General features: G+C 41.5%; 1 protein-coding gene across 2 annotated transcripts in view; it reads right to left on the reverse strand.

Moving 5' to 3' along the window:
- Nucleotides 1-343: 343 nt before the first annotated feature.
- Nucleotides 344-22,142, reverse strand: part of LOC144770769 (phospholipase A2 inhibitor gamma subunit B-like) — a 288,410-nt gene continuing 266,611 nt past the window's right edge. For both annotated transcript variants that reach the window (XR_013599009.1, XM_078655517.1), the window contains exon 5: nucleotides 344-4,848. Coding sequence is in view for 1 of the 2 variants with exons in the window: in XM_078655517.1 (XP_078511643.1) it covers nucleotides 4,721-4,848 (128 nt within the window). In the remaining variant the exon portion in view is untranslated. The remainder of the gene's footprint in view (nucleotides 4,849-22,142) is intronic.

Consider the following 22,142-nt stretch of genomic DNA (forward strand, 5'->3'; position numbering starts at 1 on the left):
GTTTCATGGACAAATAAACTGGATATGTTATTGCGTATGCTAAAGGCAATTTGAAAATGAAAACCAGTCATCATTTAAGACTTTAGCCATCAATAAATGAGTTGCTGGTAATGATTTGACATATTGGCGTTTTCATGATAAGCATTTCATATTTTATTTTTTAAATCATTTTTTTGTGCTGTGTGTAGGGGCCTGCATTTGTCATGGTGTAAACAGCTCACACATCACTCACCCAGGCCTTTGGTAATGATATTGTCTGTAGAGGCAGTATGGAGCCAAGAGTCACATTAACATTTGCTTGCCATCCCCATTATGCAACACAAGAGATACAGACTCGGATGTATTCATTTTACAATGAGCTTTATTCATCTATATAGCTCCAGCAAAGGCAATGCAATCAGGCTTTCATTGACCTGCATAGCGAAGTTCTCAAGAATGATTTAAAGGAGTTGAGACACCCATCATATTGGTTATGATTAAATGCTGTAGTCAACATGCCTAAGTAATTCAACATTAAAATGGGAGAATGGAAGACTGTGGGTAGGGGTTCACATGGCAGGTAAAGCTCTGAATGATATGGAAGAACAGAAAAGAACATTTAAGTCAGTCCAGTAGTTTGTTGCTAGAAACATCTGAATGGTTGGCAGTGCCTCCAGAATATTTGTTGTTTGTGAATTAATTGACCTTTTCAACTTTATGTCCATGCTTGTGTGAAGTGACACTAACTGAGCCCCAGCCCTGACAGATATTTAGAGGAACCAATATGTAATACAACCCATGATCCCATGAGGTGCAGACTTCCTCAGGGTGGGTAGGCAGGAGGCAATGAGTCTGTGGTAGGACGAGAGGGTACAATCCATACATACTCACCGCTCTCATCAAGACAGTAGGTTGAAGGATGCAGACACAAGTTAGAGCAAGAGCTGTCGGTCCCAAACATAAAGATCTCTCCCTACCCATCACTACCCAGGAAATGTCTATTGTTGACTCAACAAACTCCTTCTTGCAAGATCATAATGTCGAAAACTACGTAAACAGCAACATCTTCTTTCAAGCTACGGTATCAAATTAGCATGTCACATTTTTCAATCAGTTATTTATTTTATTTATTTTAATTTCTTGTATCGCGCTGGAATCAATCCCATGGGGTATCTCCGCGCTTTGCTAGCCAGGGAAAGATCGTAATCTTCAAGGTGCGTTAGAGGGACTGAAATGCTTCCTGAAAGAGGAATGTTTTCAACGCCTTTCTGAAGGCCAGATGATTGATGTTTACCCTCATTTCTGTAGGAAGTTTGTTCCATAGGGCAGGGCCCACTGATGAAAATGCTCGGTCTCCCTGCCTAGCTCTTTTTGTTGCAGGGCGTTTCAAAAGGGCTTGATTGCTTGATCGAAGCGAACGGCAGGGTTGGTACAGTTCAACAGATTGGGAAAGATATTTGGGGCTATTCCCATATACACATTTGTGAACCGTGCAGCATATTTTAAAACTGATGCGCTGTCGTATCGGGAGCCAATGTAGCTCCATCAACAAAGGCTTAGAGGGGGTCCTAGCCTGCACACCCATGACCAGCCTAGCCGCCGTATTCTGGACCACCTGCAAACGACCTACTGCATCAGCGTTTGCTAGCGTCAGCAGGCCGTTGCAGTAGTCTAGGCGGCTAGTAACCAAAGTCTGCACGAGTGTCTTCCTATAGGTATCAGGAAGATAAGGAAATACTCGCCGTAGGAGACCAATGGTGTAGAAGCATAGTCCTGCAATGTAATTGACATGCTCCTTAAGGGTCAGTTTTTGGTCAATCTTGACCCCTAGATTTTTTACATGGGGCTTTGATGTGGGAACTGGGCCCAGATCCAGCGGCCACCATTCAGGAGACCATAGAAGGCTCGCCCTGCCGAAGAGCATAACCTCAGTTTTTGCAACGTTACATTGGAGGCAGTTTGCGGCCATCCAATGTGACACTGCCCTCATACCCTCAGCAAAATTTTCCTTAACTGTAGGACCAAGGGAGCTGAAAGGGTAGAGGAGCTGGGTGTCATCAGCGTAGGAAACTGGTATGAACCCATACTTCCGCACAATCTCAGCAAGGGGAGCCACATATACATTGAACAATGTAGGGCTGAGGCATGAGCCTTGTGGCACCCCCTTCGTGAGCGCCTTCGAGGTGGAGCGATAGGGGCCCAGGCTGACAGATTGTTAAGTAAATGAGTGAACATTAAAGTGGTGATCCAAACCTTAAGTCTTACATACTTTGATATATGCAGGGGTTGATAGCAGTTGAACATCCATGGATAGCCAGAGGTCCCACACAAGATGTCATAGGGCTGCCAAGAAATATCAGAGGGACTACTGCAGAGGGCACACACAAAATATCAGATGACATGATGGTGATATCAAATGGCCCAGTGTAAATATCCACTGAAGTGCCGTTTGGCATATTGGCATTGTTGGATAATTCACTGGAAATTCCGAATGGCGGTTAAAGGAGATCAATGACCTAAAGCAGATGTACCAACACTTCCAAAGTTTGCATATGTCATATCAATAAACCGTTGTTGTGTACCCTGATCTACGTTATCTGTCAGATGGCGCACCAGAGGTATCAGGTGGTTTACTGGAGATATTAGATGAGATGCCTTGCTGGCGATGACCGATGCCCTTATGGCAAGTTGGCTATATCAGCTGCTGACGAGACAGCCGAGATGAGATAGCCAGATTTACTGAAGATATCAGATGGCCTACTGGAGATGATGAATGGTCCACGGAACATGTGTGGTCACATGCCATTAACTTGAGATCATTCTGTCAGGTTTTCATATGTGCGAACTAAGAAGTAGATGACCTTGTCATGAAGTTTGACCACCCGAAATGTCAGTGGCTGAGCCTACCATAAATCAAGTGAGTGTGTGAAATGCTGAAAGAGCAATTGCTGTCCACCATGGATTCAGGTTGTTTGGTTTGTGAGATATGAGAGATAGATTACTTAAAGACAATATGCTCCTTTTACCTGGGAATTGAGTCCATACTTGATTTTTCTCAATTTGCAGACATGGGACTCACTAACTACCTTCCTGGCATGGTATGTTGATGACTCGTGTCTCTGAGCCATCCTTCCCTTGAGTACCAAGTTCAAAAGAATTGGTTGTAAGAAGAGGAGTGAAGCCCTTTCTGCCTGGTGATGTGATGGGCCTCCAGAGTTTATAGAGCCTGTTTGATATGCTATACGATCAAACTGGGTAAATGAGTCATGGCAATAAATGGGAGGCAAAGCTGCAATATTATGCCCTCTCTCGGTAAGGCATATGATATAGACAGTGTGTACTCTGAAGATCTTTAGGCTGCTATCTCCAGGCTGGATAGATGAGGCCTATGGGAATCAAGACATTTGTTGAGCTGTTGCTTTATAGGTGATTTTGCTAGCTACTTAGCGCCTGCTTGCAAGTCAGGTGGATATATATGAGCAAAGGCAGCTGGAATTTCAGTTTCTGTATAGAATATCAGCACATATATTAGCCTGTTATGAATGAATCTCCACAGAACAGGGAATAACTGTGCAAATAAAGATTTACCAAGTGAAATTCTGCACAATGTCCTTTACGAGAAGGTATTAATTGCGTGTGAGAGGACCAGGTCAGACGGGGAATGTTGCGAATGGGGAAGGAAGAAGTACCTGATACCGCTCCTAAAGGCCTGGGGCCTCAGACAATGCAGAATTGCCCTATTTAGACTGTATTTGCTACAAGATGAACCTACCAGAGCTGCAACTGCTACATTTCTGAAGTTCATAATGAGATGCAGATCTACGATGGCCTAAATACTTAAAAGAAGGAGAAAATCCACTTTAATGTGTGTTCTCTTCTAGATATCTTTCGCATGAAATGTTTCATCCGCAACGCCTTTTTATCATTGTTTTTTAACATTTTAAAATTCTTTTATATAATTTTCTATCATGATAAAAAAGGATGTATTTTTTATGTGCTTTTATGGTCTTTTAACAAAAACCGAATAAAGCTATCTTTGACTTGAAACTGTGCAAATAAAGATTTACCAAGTGAAATTCTGCACAATGTCTGTTACGAGAAGGTATTAATTGCGTGTGAGAGGACCAGGTCAGACGGGGAATGTTGCATGCAGAGGAGCAACACATGTGTATCTGCTGCCATTGTAGACAGGATGAGGGGGCCAAGGACCTAGACCTGCCAATGTGATTGTACTGCTGTATGTACTTCCTGGTAAAATCCAGTGCAGTGGGCCTGCAGCAGGAAACATATGTGGGACATCAGTGCACCTATGATGAGCAGAGCAAAATTCCACGAGCAGAGCAAAATTCCACCCATCCCATCCCTACCCATCACTACCCAGGAAATGTCTATTGTTGACTCAACAAACTCCTTCTTGCAGGATCATAATGTCGAAAACTGCGTAAACAGCAACATCTTCTTTCAAGCTACGGTATCAAATTAGCATTGGTTAATGACTCAAAGACTCCAGCGATGTAACATTTTTCAATCTGCCACTTGGAGTAGTTCAATGAATATAGGAGGACTGTACCATTCATGTGGTGGGTGTACCTACCACTATTGGTGGGTAGAAGCATAAAAAGGCACTGTGCTAGAGCTGCAAATTGCAGGTTCAACTTGCTTGTTTCCTATTAGCTATAGCACTCATGCAGGCGGTTGGCTAATCATCTTCTCAGCACTGGGATGGGTTTGCACATTACACTTAAGAGGCTGATGTGCACTTATATTGAGATGCAGATACGTTCACTTTGGTTCCAGGAAATAAGCGCATGATAGAACACAAACCGGGCGTGGAACATCCTTGAAAGGAATAGGACATCAGACCAGACCCTGCAACAAAAAAAAAACATTAAGACATGTACTCACACCTGAGTGTAACTCAACGTACACTGTCATCACTTCTTTCACTGTGTTACCTACATTTCCTGCAATGTAACTCTGGAATGGCTCATTTCATCAGAACTGCAGCGTCAACATTGGGGTTAATACTAGTATTATAAAACAATGGAGATTAGAAATAGAAAAGGTGAAGGCAGAGCTCCACAGCTGGTATTCAAACAAGAAAATATTTAGATTACAAAACTGAGAAAATGTAGGCAATAGGCTATCTCCATCCAGGCACCCAGAATCTGGAACATCATCCCCTGTATCGACCAGGAGCAACATAACTCTTCTTCAGTTTAGTAAAGAGCTACAGACACCCCTCTTTGGAGAACATCACTTTGCAAACACAGTAGCCAATCATTCAGTCAGAAAACCTGTTTATTGGGGCCAAAGTCCGTTAAATTACTGCAAAACATCTTAGAACCATTATAAAATTACATGTCATGACGTACACCGTAAGGTTCTACAAGATCTAACAATATTGCAAGCAAAATACATTAAGAAACTCATATAAAATTCTATCTAATACCAACTGCAATAATAGATCCACTAAATCCTTATCGAACATGTTAGATCCATATTTACAAAATATTAAACATCCTTACACATTCATACACATATTTATATCTCTACCAATGTGGAATCTCCTTATCTTTTTTGGTTCACTCCTCCACTCCCTATGACCCAATTCCTCTGATCATCCCACCTCCATCTATCCCTCTTCTGTGTAATTGGCTCATGTCCTTTCTCTTGTGTTTTCTCTCTTATCTACTGCTCTCATTTCTTAGTTATTTCCTTTTATTTAATTTATTCTTATGAGGATCCATTGTGCATCTGCCAATTAATATATTACAACTACCATTTGTGTTACGATTTTTCTAAGATAAAAATAAACATTGCTGTTATATCGATAGCTTTAGATTGATTCTTGCCCCCTCTTTTCTGCGGCCTCATAGCTGCATTGCATATATGATGAAGAATCTATACTGTTTTATATACGCTGGTATATTTATTTAAAAGTAAATAAAATATTCTGAAATAAAAACAATTATAACCCACAATAAGGATGGAAACAAAGCTGGTGTCTAGGGATTTTATATCAATTAAATTAATGTTGAAATTCTGAAATACAATACTTTTAGTTGAGGTAGATAAACTTGCTTTTTACTGAAAATAGGAACTTTTAAGTAGTGATGTGAGATGGGCTACAAGGACAGAAGGTAATGCAGTAGTTGACTAGCTTCCTTTAGACGGATGTATGACGTTACAACGCATACTTTTACCACGCATGCCTTTACAACGCGGTATTTACAACGAATACCTTTACAACGCATAGTGCTTTGGGCGCTGGATAGTGAATAGTTTAATTTACTATTCCAACTCCAGTCCCCGTGGATAGTAGGGAAGGTGTTGGATAGTAGATTAAATCTATTCCCTATCCTAGAGCGCCCCCCAGCGCAATGCGTTGTAAAAGTTGCGTCATAAAGGCACTGCGTGGTAAAAGTTGCGTTGTAAAGTATGTTTACGCCTTTAGACTCTCCCACTATACAATGTCCTGTGACATTCTGTTGACTTGAGTTAAATAGAATATTATATGAGCTTCTTATAAAACATACCCACGACCACATGCGTGATAATAAATACTGATGAGGTTCCTTTACTCACATAAAATTGTCTCGCTGCCAACTGATCAACGAGATAAAGGCTGCTCTCCACACGTTTAATGGCAAGGGACATACCCAAGGGACAAATACACAGTTACGTGGATTTAGAGCAACATTTAAATGAAAGCTATCCCATATTACACATTCAATCACAAGCTTCCAACAATGGTGCAATAGAGTAGCATATGTTTCAGATTTGATTGCTTTTCTGGGCAATATGACTCTGTTTATGAAGTCTTTCAGGGGATCTTTAGCATTTATATTTGTCCAATGTTTACATTGATATCAGAGGGGATAAATATTGCATTTTGGACAGGGTGCCCAGGTGTAGTACCTTTCCATTTTGGGTGATAGTATTACAATCAGGATATAAAAAGATCTCTCCCATTTTGTGACAAAGTCATTATTTATTTGTTGTTAAGTTTTTCTCACTCTTTAACAACCTGTTTGTGTGCAGAGTTTTCTTCCATATAATGTAAACATTTAGAGATATGTACAGTGTTTAATTTTCTGATAGCTGGATAACGTTCGAGAAATGTATAAGTCTGCATTTGGAAGTTTGTGTTTACATTGTAACACAACAAAGGAGGAAGGATGGTTGCCAGTGTGGTACAAATCATTGAGAGTATTAATCCCTTTTGCAGCCCACTCTTCTCACATTAACATTTTCACATATAGTTTTCCATTTGCAATTAGCCATAGTGGTGTTACAATTGAGCCTCGGATTTTGAGTTGCAATCCACACTCAAGTATTGTGGTAGGATGGATTGAAGAAGCCACATCATGTACAAAGACCAATGACACTGAGACAGGAGTAGTTGGAGGTATAGGGACTATCAAGATAGACCATCAAGAACCAGCACAGTCTGACACAGAGGACAGTGCTGGGCCTGAAGAGACTATGAGGGACAAGGGTCCTACCCAGCCGCAGCTGCTTCACTACTTGAATGTACAATTGTCTGACTGCTGGTGAATGTGAGAACAAAAATTTCCCTTAAGACATGTATAACTGGGTGTCAAACTATGCCTCTGTTTTTATGTTGGCCTATGGACCATGTCGGTGGAGCATGTGCTCCCAGTGCCCACCACTTTTTAATGTAGAACTGCGGGTGGAGACACTAAATGCAATTCCTGCATACACCTTTACCTAGTGTGTGTTAGATTGCTTTGTTGCAATGTTACTGGATTTGTTTTTGGTAGGGCCAGATTATTGGTTGGAGTATGATAGTGTAATGAATTAACCTCAATAAACTCTACCAACCGAGATTATGAAAATGTGTCAAGTGCTGTATTTAAAGTGAAGTGTGAATTTCTCTACTTTTGCTTCCACTTTCATGGTGGGTGCTGTTGATATTTATAAATGATATTCATTTATGCTCAGATCAGAGCCCTTCAGTCAGAAAAAAAAATTGATAATGTCATACAGCCTACCCTGAGTGATGACCCCAAGATTGAGTCCAGTGAAGGTTTATGGTTCTTGATACACACCTGGAAGAGTGAAACTGTTGCGAAAGAACATCCCTGGGATGAATAACTTTGCAAAATGTCACAGGATGCTTTCACTCTTTAAAAAACAGAATGTCGGGATTGTGTGACTTCAAGAGACCCACTTGGACACATCAGAACTGTCTAGAAAATGGCAAAAAGTGTTTTACCCATCCTCATATTCTAATTATTATCCAGAATAGCAATATGGATTAATTCAGGGGTCCTGTGTACAATTTCAATAGCCCGAAATGACCTGTAGAGGAAACATGTAGCCTTGCTTTGCATCCTGAACTAGAGACCTCTGTCTGCTCAATGTGTATGCACCATGATTTATTATGATATGATCTGAACCCTTCGACGTCAAGGTGCTGTTGCACTGGGTAAGAAGCTGGTTCCAGATGATCCCAGTGTAACTATGCCTCCCTACAGAGTAAAAAGTTAGGGTTTAAAGGCCTTCCTGAAGACAGAATACAAAGTCAGACATGTATGATGATGAAGAAAAGCATTACAAAGCCTTGCTTGCACACTGAGAAAGTTCTGCCACCTATCCCTTCTTCTGAACTCTAGGAACAATCACCCAATTATGAAGTGATAAGCAAAGATGTCTTGTAGGCATGACTAACATTATATGGAGCCTTATGGGCAATGCAAAGAACCTTGAACATAATGTGCTACTTTACTGGAAGCCAGTGCAGTTTGAGTAGTCCTTTGGACGCCGCCTGATGTTTAGAGATGTCCAAGGTAAGTCTTGCTGTCACATTTTGCACTTATTTCAGCTTTGCTTGAGTGGTCTTATTGGTCTCATGGTAGAGAGCATTGGAGTAATCTATCCTTGATAATACAAGTGTTAAGGCTACTTTTGTACATGCCAGGAGGGCAATAAAGTGAGAGATTTGCTTGAGTGTTTTAATCCTCCAAAAGCAGGTTGCTATTGTATGATTGACCTGACATTCTACTGGCATCTCGCTATCCAGGATAACACCTGGAGTCTTTACTGTGTCTGTTGGAGTACGTAAGGTACCCATTAAACCAGCCTACCAATTGTTCTTCCAAATAGTAGGTTGACTTTGAAAGAACAGCACACTGATCTGTGTCTGTTTAACTTCAAATAATTCTTTCCTTTCCACATTCCACTGTCATCTCACAGTCCTTAAAGTTGGCTGCATGACCTCTGTGTTTTTAGAAATAGACACGATCGTCTGAGTGTCACCAGCATGTGATACAGACTGAAGTTCAAAAGCGTGTATGAAATTGGCAAGAGTGGAAACATAAATATTAAATAAAGTAGGACTCAAAGATGAATCCTGTGGCACCCCACATAGTAGGGAGAATGGGTCAGAATAAAACTGATTTAAGGTTACACTATGAGATCTATCTGTAAAAATGAGGTCAACAGTCTCAGAGCCCTGTCTTTAAATCCCAGTTCCGGCAGGCGTGCAGTCAGCAGGGTTGGAGAAATGTAAATGTAAATGTAAATGTGTTGGACTTGTAAAGCGCACAGCTGCCCGTGAGCGTCCCGGCGCTTGCTTAGGGAACCCGTCCTGGTATTCCCCTGTGAGAAACCCCGGCAGGGTGTCCACAAGGCACAAGGCAAATGGTATAAAAGATCACGGTAAGACCCAGAAGGATCAAAGCGGCTGCATGACCAGCTTCATATGATCATCTGATGCTGTCCGTAGCCGATGCCAAAGCTGTTTCTGTTTCATGATTACTTCTGAAACCATGCTGCACTACATCTAACAGACCCTGATCCTCCATATGAATCATCAGGTGATAGTTAAGATGTTTCTACCGGATCTTAGAAGTCAGAGGTCTAACTACCAGACCAGGTACCAATTCAAAAGTTTGCGGGGCACACAGTTCAAGTGAGGTCCCAAAAAGTAGCAATTTAATAAGTTTCTGTGTTAGAGGAGAGAAAACTGTGAGCTTCATTCCATAATTCTCATTATCTTCTATGGATACTAAGTGATTTACGGTAGGTGATAGAAGCATCTTTCTTCCCAAAGCTTCTTGATAGGATAACACACTTGGTGACACTCGTGTGACATGGGCTAGTAACTTTAATTATGTTGTTGGGGGCCTGGGATCTGTCTCATTTTAGGTGGGCCAGGAGGATAGTCTCACCATGCTGCTCACCCACATAGGGCCTGATTCACAAAGGTAAACGTACATTTTCGACTGAGTTCACTTTTTTTTCAGTATTCACAAACTACCATATATTATAACCTTTACCACTGCAGAGGCTATGTAGTCGGTGTAGAGAAGTACACACATAAAAAGATAGAACAGTTACAGTAGTAGCTAAAGTTGTAAGCTTTGTTCATGCACTGATTATGACATCATGTAGTACATCACTGATGACATTTTATATGACATAATTTAAAACATCACTGATGGCATCTGAAATGACATCATTGATGAGATTGATGCCTCATGAACGTTCTCTGACTGATTAACCGGCTAATAAGCTATACAGGAAGTGGTTGAAGAAGATTGTCTTCAGTTTCCCTTTGTAAAAATCAATACTAAAATAGCATGTACTGACAGTTTGTATTATTGCATTCACATTTATTTGCTACATTGTATTTGTTTCTTCTTTCGTGCTTGCAGAACATGTTATTGTGATATAAGCAATTTGTCTTGGACTTGTAAGAACGTATTTTCCTTTTTTTCTTCAATCCTTTTGTACAAACAACATTTCTTTATAGAAGGATTTCAAGAATCAGATCAGATACCAGTGCTATATAAGAGGTGCAAGTGTGTGTTTTTACTGTGTCATTTTTTAAGGTTTGGACTAGCAGGCCTCATGCAGAATTTAACTACTCCGCCATTCTTCTTGCCTTTTTCAGGTGAACCTGCCCATAAATGGTATAAATAGAAGAACTTATTTTACAATTATGTGTTTGTTTGTGGTCATAATTTAACTGCAGAAAAAAGTCTGTGTTATCCATTGGTTTAAATCAGAAGAAGAGGTTTTTGATCATCTCCTGGATCTCACACATGAGGAGATTTAAAGCGTCTCTAAGAACCTAAATGAGCTTCAAAGGTGTACTAAGAAACTGAAAAAGCATTACACCCAAAAAGTTTCCAGAGTTTTGGAAAGGCACCACTGTGGCTGATGTGTGTAAGGAGAATCAGAATCAGAGGAAGATTATATGACTTCCCTTCGCAAATTGTCTCTCATGTGTAATTTTGGTGATACCACTGATGAGAGGATAAGAGACACCATCATGTTATAATGTAGTAACAACAGAGTCAGAGAAGAGCTTTTTCTGAAAGATAACCCCTCTCTCTCACTCTGAGTACTTTTGGTAGCTAAACTGTTTAAACATTCACTGGCATTCATAGCTGAGTTACGCAAAGAGAAGACTCAAAATGTGAGTGTGAATGCAATAGGATATAAACCAAATTAGGCATGTCCTATAGACTAATGGGCCAATTTCGATGCGGGCGGAAATGCCGGTCCAACAGCATCAAAATGTCCAGTTCAGATTCCTTTCCGACCGACCCATTTAGCAGTTTCAAAAATTACTGCTTTCAAAAACGGTTGACACGTTTCAGCCTGTTGGACAACTGGTCCACAGCTTTCTTCAGGACCTAACTGCGAATATTATTGCTACTGCAAATGGTGTGCAAAAGTGTTCAAGAAAAGAGTAAAAAAAAGGAAATTGTACATACAGATTGGAATTGATACAACCTACGATGCCATATACTGATCCTTCGTATTAGCAAGAGGTAGAAGACATCCGTCTGGTATTAGGACTAGACCTCACCTCGCCTGGCACCAGCTTAAGTCAATGAGGTCCTGCTCTGTCCGTCGTTACCTCGAGCTCCAACCGACATTCCCAGCTCTGTCCTTCTGTTCCCTCTGTCTGACCCTTAGAGGATACAATCCACCCAGTACCCCTCTATGATGAAGAGAGCAAGTTGGAGGTTGGCTGGAAACACAAATGATGATAATGATCACTTTGCCGAGTGATGGGAATCCAATCATCAAGAAGAGTCTTCTCACTCTTTAACTTTCTGTATTCCTTTTGGTAGTACTCGGCTTAACATAGGTGCACAGTTTCTTCACTTACTTGGATAGGCAGCTGGCATAGTAAATCCCAGTAGATACTTATCTGAGCAGCATTTAGAATAATCTTTCTTGTATGCTAGTGACTGATGCCAGTGAAAAACGCTTGGGAGCAGATTTGAAGCAGGAAGGAAAATATATTGAATGTGCAGTTGCATTTGCATCTCGGGTATTACAAGGTGTAGAACTCAAATATTCTACTATTGAAATTGAATAGCTAGTAGGGTTTCTGGTGATCAGAATATGTAATATTGAGGTTTTCTCAGATCACAAACCACTCCAAGAAGTGTTTGCAGATAAAGGACTTGATTCTGGCTAATCTAGAATATGCAAATGTTTTGTGACTCTACAGGACTTTGAATTTGTGGGTAAATAATTACTGAGGGTCCTAAACAAAGCTGAGGATTGTCGTTCTCGTTTAGAGGTAAAATGTCATGAAAAGGACATACATCACAGAGGAAGAGTGGATAAGAGAAATAAACAAAGAAACTCTGTTGAAGGAAGTTTGTGAATCAGTGAGTAATGGTTGGAAAAAGAGATATAAGCATCTTGTACACCCTAAGGGGTTTGAGAAACTGGAGGATGAGCTAAACATACAAGAGTTATTACTACTGCATGGGTCAAGATTAGTCCAAACTACCAGTCTGAGGTCTTGATTAATTGATTCTGCCCACATGGACCACCAAGGCATCTGTAGGACTAACAAACAGAGTAAGTTATTGGTGGCCAGAGATGGATTTTACTGGTGGCCAGAGATGGATGTATATGAGTAAATAAAAGTACAAGATTGTGTGGAGTTTTTTTAATTTCAATTTTTATTGAGTAAAACAAATGAACAAATGACAAATAAAAAATACAATAAATCATGCAATAATACAGAACCTAACTAAAAATAATAATAATAATAATATTGATAATAATAACAGTAATAGCAATAATTGTGTGAAGTTTTATCAAAGAGATAAGGTCAGGAAGACCACAACTCTGCTAATGTTGTGCAGAGGTTCCTATAAAGAGGTGTTGCTTGATATTGAAGGTGAACAAATTATTTAACACAATAAACAAAAGTGGGGCAAGTGTGCAGGAAAAAAACTCTGTTTTTTAAAAGAACCCTCACTCACCAACCTAGTTTGTGACATGCTTCATCATCGGGTTCCCACCAGGGAGTGTCTCCCTGGTGTGCTACAACGCCTGATCTACAGCAGAGGGGGTTTTTTTAACAGTGTATCAGTGCAAGGAAGTGGTGCAGATGTAAAACATGGCAAGCTACACCCAGAAATAATTTTAATAACAGGGCAGCTTACAATCATTAAAAACAAGTGAAGCAGACATGTGCTGGCCTTTACAGTGAGCCAACTATATCCTGGATTAAAGTGAATGGGTAGTTGAAAAGTTTCTGCTTGTAATTGCTAATTTAGCTAAGATTTCATCAGGACCAATCACTCCCCAGTGTATATGCACGCTAAGGGATACCCTGACCTGGGGAGTATGTGTGTGTGCAGTAAAACCTATGGTTTTACCAAACGGGAGCTCGTGAGATTTCCAAGGGCCCTAATCTGAAAGAGAAATGAACAAGAGACAAAGCATCAAAGCATCCATAGGTATATATTCTTTTCTCTTATGGTTAAACGAGGAACGTTTCCTTAAATGACCCCGTGTTGTGGATCAAATCATGCCCCCACAAGTGCTCATATTTTTAAAAGAAAACACTATTGGAAAACCTCTGATACCTGGTCATGCCAGAGGTTCCTTGTAAGATGACATTGTATATTTCTTGAGTGTACTCGTATTTTACACAAGTGGATTCAATTAGTACTCCACTCACGCAGTGTGTGCTCATTCGTGCTAACCCCTCAAATGAAAGGGCTTTGAAAATGCCTTCACTCTACACCCTTCCGAAAAGAAGTGTTTTTACCGCAGCATGGAAGAGTACGGGAAGAAAAAGGCGTACGTGAAGACAGGAATGGCGTCACATCATGGGTTCCGCGGCAGAGGTTTTATCGCCATGTAACTTCTTTGAACAAGAGAAGATAAAAGCGGCTCTGTAAGTCTGGTGGGACATCGTCGTTTAATAGTAACTACACACCTAAACACTCACACACATGCACCCACTTACTTGTTTAAAGGAGAATTCCCTCTCGAGACCTACATTGCGATCATCCGCGGCCAAAATATTGCCGTGTGGACGCTGGTCAGGATTGAAATACAGCTCTGAAGTCACATAGTTGCAGCGCGGCAAGAGTGTGACATGACATGCAAGTTATCTTAAAGAGCTAGAACAGGTTATTACAGAGGAAACTTTATTGAGGCTTTTGGTTCAACAAACAACACGTTAGTGAATATAATGTAAAGCGTACGCCACTGCATTTATGGAGTCCCGGCACCTTGTGGGAGTAGTGGTCGTAACTAATTTAATAATTCTATTAGGGGTTCTCAAATTATGAAGATCAAAAAGGGGGGGGTAAACTTAATGGGACCCCAAAGCCGAACATGCCACAATAGGGTAGCCCTACGTGTAGTGGTCAAGTCAAAACCTTTTCCTGTGACTTGGTGTGCGGCTTGTGTGTCAACAAACAGTCCACAGAGTGGTCCAATAATAGCAGACGTTAGTTGGTGTTCTCGTGTTTTCTAGAAACGGCATGAGTGTTGGTGTGGACATGTAGTGTTTCAAGGTTCACTGCCTAAAGTGGCCAATATTTGTGGTGAAACAGCATGGAGACATATGCCAAAAGGTCTATTCAGTGCACTATTCAGTGGTTAAGTATTGTACAGATGAATTAGCTTCGCATCACTCTGCCCCAAGGTATATTGTCATTCAACCCGGTTTGGGGCATGGACAACCGATATATCAAACCTTGCTCCTTCTTATAGAGCACATGTTGTGCCCCAGGGCTCAGTTGTGGTTGCTCAATGATTGTCCATCTGATATCAATGGGGGTGTGATTCAGTTGCAAAAAATGTTCAGTTAGTTTAGTGGTTTTCTTGCGACACTTGATGTTACTGCGGTGTTCGCAAATTTGGCTGTTTTATTTTCCGTGAGGTCATGCCCACATACCTGAGGCTGCAGGGACAATTTATCAGGTATATTACATTGGTCGAATTGCAATTCGTGTGGGTGCGTTGTAGCCATTGTTTTCCAGGTTCCAAAGCCAGGGATTTGGTGGCGGTAGTCAAATGGCACACACTACACCCAAGCATTGAGAACAGTTTGGTCCTCATCTCTCATGTGGAATTTGGGGCGTGTGTGAACTAGGGAGTCTTTTAAACTCCTTGCACGTTTGTAAGAGAACCAAGGTTTCTCCCAGTCATTTTTCTTACTTTCCAAAATCTTCCATTGCTTCCTGATGGATCAACTCACGGCAATGGATGCTGTATTATATGTGGTTACGCATGTCACTGGTAAATGTTTCGCCCCTGTTTTGGGGTTCTTTTAAAAAAAACTCTGTGTTGGTTCGGTCGGGGTATCCCCGTTTCTACAGTTTGTTGGTTAGATCATGTGCTTGTTTTTTATAGTCCGTCAATTCGCTACAATTGCGTCTCAGGTGCAAGTACTTCCCAAATGGGAGATTCTCCCGTAAAGGAAGGGGATGAAAGCTTGTGAAATGCAATAGATTCTTTTTTGTTGTGGGATTTTGATAGGTTTTAGTCTTCAGGTGGTTCCCCACCTTGCTGATGATAACATCAAGAAAGATCATCTCATCCTTGTTATAGGAGTGGGTAAACCGCAGGTTAGGGTCACATGTGTTAAATTCCAGGAGAGTGTTCTCTGTACCTTTCCAGATGACAAGAACATCATCTATGTACCTCTGCCAGAAGGTTACATAGGATAAAAAATGGTTGGGTGCCTACAGGATGTATTTACATTCAAAGTCATACACGTATAGTTCGGCTACACTAGGGGCAAATGTGTTGCCCATAGACGTGCCCGTAGACTGCAGGTAGATCGCGCCTTTGTATTAAAAAAAAATTCTCTTAAGTGCAAGAGTTGCACAAGCGACTACGAAGTCCTTGGGTTTCTTGAAATCCCATGGTGTTTGCTCTAGAGTTTCTTTGATTACCCTGATCATGTCATCCTGTGGGATGCAGGTGTACAGGCTTTCGATATCTAGAGACACCAAAAAGGAAGGTTCATTAGGAAGCTCAATTTCCCGTAGTACCAAGAGCAGACTTTTGGTATCCTTAATGTAAGTGCTGGTGGCCTGAACAAGAGGTTTCAAACAGAAGTCACAGTATTTTGACAATGGTTCAAGTAAAGACCCAATGCCTGAAACGATAGGCCGAACAGGAGGTGGAACTCTGTTCTTATCAGTTTTGGGCAGTGTGTAAAAGTAAGGTATTTTGCCCACGGTGGTTGTCAAAAAATTAATCTCTGGCTTTGTGATGTGACCATTGGCTTCTGCATCAGCCACAAGATCTAGAATGTCGTTGCGGAGCTGTGGTGAAGGATCAGCAAGGAGACAGACATAGTTTGTCTGGTTTTCTAGGAGGCGTGTGCACTCAGTGTCATAGGCTACTGCATCCTGAATGACGATCCCACCCCCCTTGTCTGCAGCCTTAATAACAATGTTAGTGTTGGTCTGCAGTGCTTGTAGTGCCAGGAACTCGGTGGCTCTCATGTTCCCAAAGAAAGAAGGTTCTTCAAATGATTCTAAATATTTTACAAAACAGTGGTCCCTACTTATGAACAGAATGAGTTTCAAGCAGATAATCAAAACACCTGATAAGTGTAGTGTTTATTGTCCAGCCGGACAAGAAGCTTTAATGAAGCGTATTAATTCAATAAAAAAATGTAAGAACACAAAAATAACAAGTGGGCACAGCCGTGACCCACAACATATAAGACAAAACAACGAAAGCAATGGCCGAAAGGGCAAAGCTACAATAGGTCTGTGAACTTGTATTCAGTATTTACAGACATGAATTTTCAAAACCACAACTTTGCATTTTTACAATATTTCTATATCATATTGCATAAAGGTTTTTTTTTAAAAAGGTCGACGACGTTTTGATGCCTTAACAAATTCTGGGCATCATCATCAGGACAGGGGGATAAACATTGTTGTCTTTTTAATTATTATCACTAAGCCTATCTACATTACTTAACAAGAGATAATAAAACACATTGGAAAAAATGAGGGAGAAAAAAGGGAGAAAGAACAATTCAGGCATTACATTTAAGCATGTTTAATTTAGGACTGGTCTTCATTGTTGTGTTTATTTACAAGGGTGGATCTTACGTGAAGGTGAACATGCCAAGCATCCTGCGTTTCGATTAGTGCCTTAGGCTCTGCGTTTCACTTAGTGCCTTAGTATTCAATTGTGGCCTCATGGTGTATTAAGTGACAGCGCTCGATCGGGGCTGCATGGTGATTAGAACAACTATGAAAAGTCCCGCGAAGGGTGGCTAAATTACGGCGCTGAAAACCGACCCGTGTAATTAAAAACCAGAACCTGGGTAGTGTAGTAATAGAGCATGCGAACGGTTGGTGCAGACATGGCACGGTAACTTTCTGGATCTTTAGTTAGATGCAATGTGCAAGCATGCACCTTCAGTGGCGAGCATAATGAGTGAACATGGAATACTAACAGTAAGTGCAGACATGCACGAAGGGCGACGAGTTTAAAAATGATGGCGCAGTTCTAACGTTGAGTGCAGGCGCGTACCTGTGGATATAATGATATCGAGTGTTGGAGTAAGGGATAGCAAGTCATCCGAGGTAATATCTGGGGGAACAAGAAGGTCAGTTAATTCCGGGTCCCCGAGTCGGTTCGAAAAATGGTTCCGTGAAGGTAATAGGATTAAATAATTACCAGGGAACAGCCTAGTCAAAGAACAGCTCCTCTGTGGTCAAGGTCTGCCCGGGAGCATAATTGCCCGTTCTGTGGAGGGAAAGTAAACTATTGGTAACGGAACTTGGACAGTGAAGATATCACTACGCATAATGCTCGCGTGCGACTGACTTACTTGGAAGACTGGTGGCTCGGTGGCGGGTACAGCAGTCTGGTGCTCGTGTGCTCAGAGTACTGAGCCTGCATTAGGGGTATAACATCGAGGAAGGACTAAGGAAGTCACATGCTTTTCTACACCAGTGTGGCGGCCATCTTAAGGTGGTGTGAATTAAAGGGGTGAAGTGGTGCCCGGGTTAAAAATAACGACGCATAGTGATTAAAATGTGTACATATAGTTGCTCAAGTGTAATTCTTACGGCATGGGGGACCTTAATGATTCAGAGACATACATGTAGTGGCACATATGTAATTGTTACAGTAAGGAGGTCCAATCCTTAAGGCGGTTTAACCCATTTCTGATGCTATTAGTTCTCACAATCCAGGGGAGTTCCTCTTCATTAAGTAGTTGTGAAATGTCCGCTCCCCATGGGGGGGCTTTGATTGTTGTTACAACTGCCCAGCGCAGGTCTGTTTCGCTGTGGCCTTTTTCGGAAAAATGTTCCACCAGTGGTGCGTTGGCCGTTTTGCATCGGATTCTACTTCGGTGTTAGCCGATGCGTAATTTTACTTTCTGGCTGGTCTGACCTATATAGATAAGCATACAGGGGCATACAATGGCATATACTAAATTGGCAGAATTACAGTTTGAAAAGTATCTTCGCTCAAATTTAATATTCTCATATTCAAAACTTTTTCCCTCAATTGTAGATTTACAACATACACAATTTCCACACTTGGTGTGGCCTAAAAGGGGAGGGAGACCCCTTGCATCATTAAGTGTAGTTTTCAAAGGTAGCTGCGGTAAGGATGCTCTAACTAGATGGTCTTTAATGTTTTTTGCCCTTTTGAATGCAAACAAAGGTCGATCTAATGTGAGTTGGCCTGCGTTAAGAACTGGCCAATGTTTCAGAATACTTTTCTTTACAGCATTAGAGGCAGGTGAGAAGGTGGTGACACAGATCAATCTGTCTTGTTCTTTTTTCTCTTTTGGTTCTAGCAGGGCCTCTCTGGGGAAGTACCAGGCCCTCTTTAGAGAACGACGCACCAACTTCGTGGGTATCCTCTGTTTCTCAGTTTTTTGCTTAGATTTTTAGCTTCAGAGAAGTAATCTTGTTTATAGTAGCAATTGCCTCTAATACGCAAAAACTGAGAAAAAGGAAGAGAATCTCGCAAAGCCCTCGGGTGATGGCTATTGTATGCCAATAGGGTATTGCGTACGGTGGGTTTCCGATGCAGCGAGGTGGTAAGACGTCCATCTGAGTGTTTTATTAATAGATCCAGAAAAGGTATAGATTCAGTGCTGCTGGACATGGTGTATTTTAGACCGCCACTGTTGTTATTCAACCAATGTTGGAACAATTGTAGATTTTCTGAGGTTTCTGTCCATAGTAGAAAGATGTCATCTATATATCTTTTCCACAAGGCTATGCCATTGTGGAAAGGATTAGATATATGTAGAATGTTGTTTGTTTCCAGATGGTCCATATACAATATAGCCAGGTTAGGGGCGAAAATTGCGCCCATAGAGGTACCCCTCACTTGGCCATAAAATTGTCCCTCAAACAGAAAAAAGTTTTTTGTGAGGCAGATTTCGAGTAACTGAAGGATAAAAATAGATGGTACATTGTGTGGGCGCATCCTGGTCTCTAAAATTGTTTCAATCACACGGAGGGATTCATATTGTGGAATGTTGGTATATAGTGATTCCACATCCAGCGTACACATGACGCTGGATGTGGGATCAAATGGGTATTCCTCAATCATGTTAATCATGGACATGCTGTCCTTGATGTAGCATATGGTCTCGGGTACAAAAGGTTTGATAAAAAAGTCTATATAATGGCCTAGTGGCTCTAATACAGAGCCACAGCCAGAGACTATGGGTCTGCCTGGGGGGGATTCTGAATTTCTGTGTATCTTAGGAAGACAATAGATTACGGGGGTCCTTGGGCATTTGGTGTTTAGGAAATCGAATTATTTTTTTGAAAGAAAGCCTAAGTCTAGACCTTCACTTGTGACCTTAGTGATCAGTTCCTGGATTTCTGGCGTGGGATTACGGGGAAGTTTACAATAATGCTCTGTGTTGCTGAGTTGGCGTAGTATTTCACCTTTGTACAGATCAACGTTCTGAATTACTATGCCACCTCCCTTGTCGGCAGGTTTGATTACAAGGGATGGATTACTTTTGAGGGAGGAGATTGCATGTTTCTCATCAAGGGAAATATTGTAGGGTATGAAGGATAATGTCGCACCAAAAGGCCTTTTGGTGACAAATGCCCCTAGAATTTTCTTATAAGATGCACTGTTCAGAACACAATGGTCCCAGATCGTGTGGCACTGTACCCTTAAATGGTCAATGATTATTATAAGAACAACCCTCCATCACTCCGAAGCACTATTGTTGAAAATCCAACTCACAGAGACCCAGCTCAGACCCATTCTTACTGGGTACAAGAAGAGATTTGACGAGCTTAACAAAGAGTTAAATTAATACAAAGACAATATAGCCCAATCAAAAGTACAGAAATTACAAAAGGATTTGAAACATTGGTCATACACTAATACCTACCAGTATGCCAGCCCTGACTACACACCACCAAATAGAACTGATTACAATCAATACTGAGGTTCCGATAATGATGGTTCCACCACATGTGGTTCCAGTGGGGATAGTTCTAGAAACAAGCAACGAGGGAGAGGCAGAAAAAGAAGACAATAAACTCACCAACTATGGCACGCCTTCCCACAGATGGGGGGCAGCGGCTTCCATCACCCCTTCTAGTAACCGCCATTCTAACAAGTGATGGGTTAGAATCCTGCCTTCATACCACACCCTCATTTCAAACAGAACATGTACCCGCCACGTTTTTTGGAGAGGGGTCGGAGAGGGTGCGTCAGAAGAAGAGGGTCCGACCAGGTCCACTGGGAACAGGAGTTAGCAGAAGGCAACAACACGAGGAGCTAGACCCAGGACCAGTGAGCAGACCCAAGCAACCTGAGAACCTGATTACTAATCTCTCTTCTGTGGTCTTGAGCAGTGATGAAAAATCTGTACTAGACAAGGGGCTGGGTTTTATACCCACCGCTCCCTTGGATCGCTTTAAACTACATTGTGAACTCTCTGAGTTCTTTCGCAAATTGACATTGAAAAGCTTCTTCAAAAAACAGACTTTGAAGGGGTCCCAACACACACCAAGCGATACGAGACTAAGGCTTAACTCTACCTTCACTCCTCCCCCGCATACCTTACCCGCATAAATCATAGCTTTCAAACAAGCAGTTTTTAATGACGTAGAATCATTTGAAGAACCTTCTGTCTTTAAGAACATGAGAGCCACCGAGTACCATGTACTACAAGCACTACAGACCAACATTAACGTTGTTATTAAGGCTGCATACAAGGGGGGTGGGATCGTCATTCAGGATGCAGTACCCTATGACGCTGAGTGCAGACGCCTCCTGAATAACCAGACAAACTACGTCCGTCTGCTGATCCCTCACCACAGCTCCACAACGACATTCTAGATCTTGTGGGTGATGCAGAAGCCAGTGGTCACATCACAAAGCAAGAGGCTGAATTTTTGCAAACCAGGGAGGGCTAAATACCTTAATTTTACACACTGCCAAAAACTCATAAGAACAGAGTTCCACCTCTTGGTCGGCCTATCGTTTCAGGCATTGGGTCTTTACTTGAACCATTGTCAAAATACTGCAACTTCTTTTTGAAACCTCTTGTTAAGGCCACAAGCACTTACATTAAGGATACTAAAAGTCTGCTCTTGGTACTACGTGAAATTGAGCTTCCTAATGAACCTTCCTTTTTGGTGTCTCTAGATATCGTAAGCCTCTACACCAGCATCCCACAGGATGACACCATCAGAGTAATCAAAGAAACTCTAGAGCAAACACCATGGGATTTGAAGACACCCCAGGACTTTGTAGTAAGTTGTGCAACTCTTGCACTGTAGATGAATTTTTTTTTAATACGAGGTTGAGATCTACCTGCAGTCTACGGGCACTTATATGGGCAGCACATGTGCCCCTAGTGTAGCCGGACTGTACGT

The sequence above is a fragment of the Lissotriton helveticus genome, chromosome 7 (assembly GCF_964261635.1).
Source record: "Lissotriton helveticus chromosome 7, aLisHel1.1, whole genome shotgun sequence".
Classification (NCBI taxonomy): domain Eukaryota; kingdom Metazoa; phylum Chordata; class Amphibia; order Caudata; family Salamandridae; genus Lissotriton; species Lissotriton helveticus.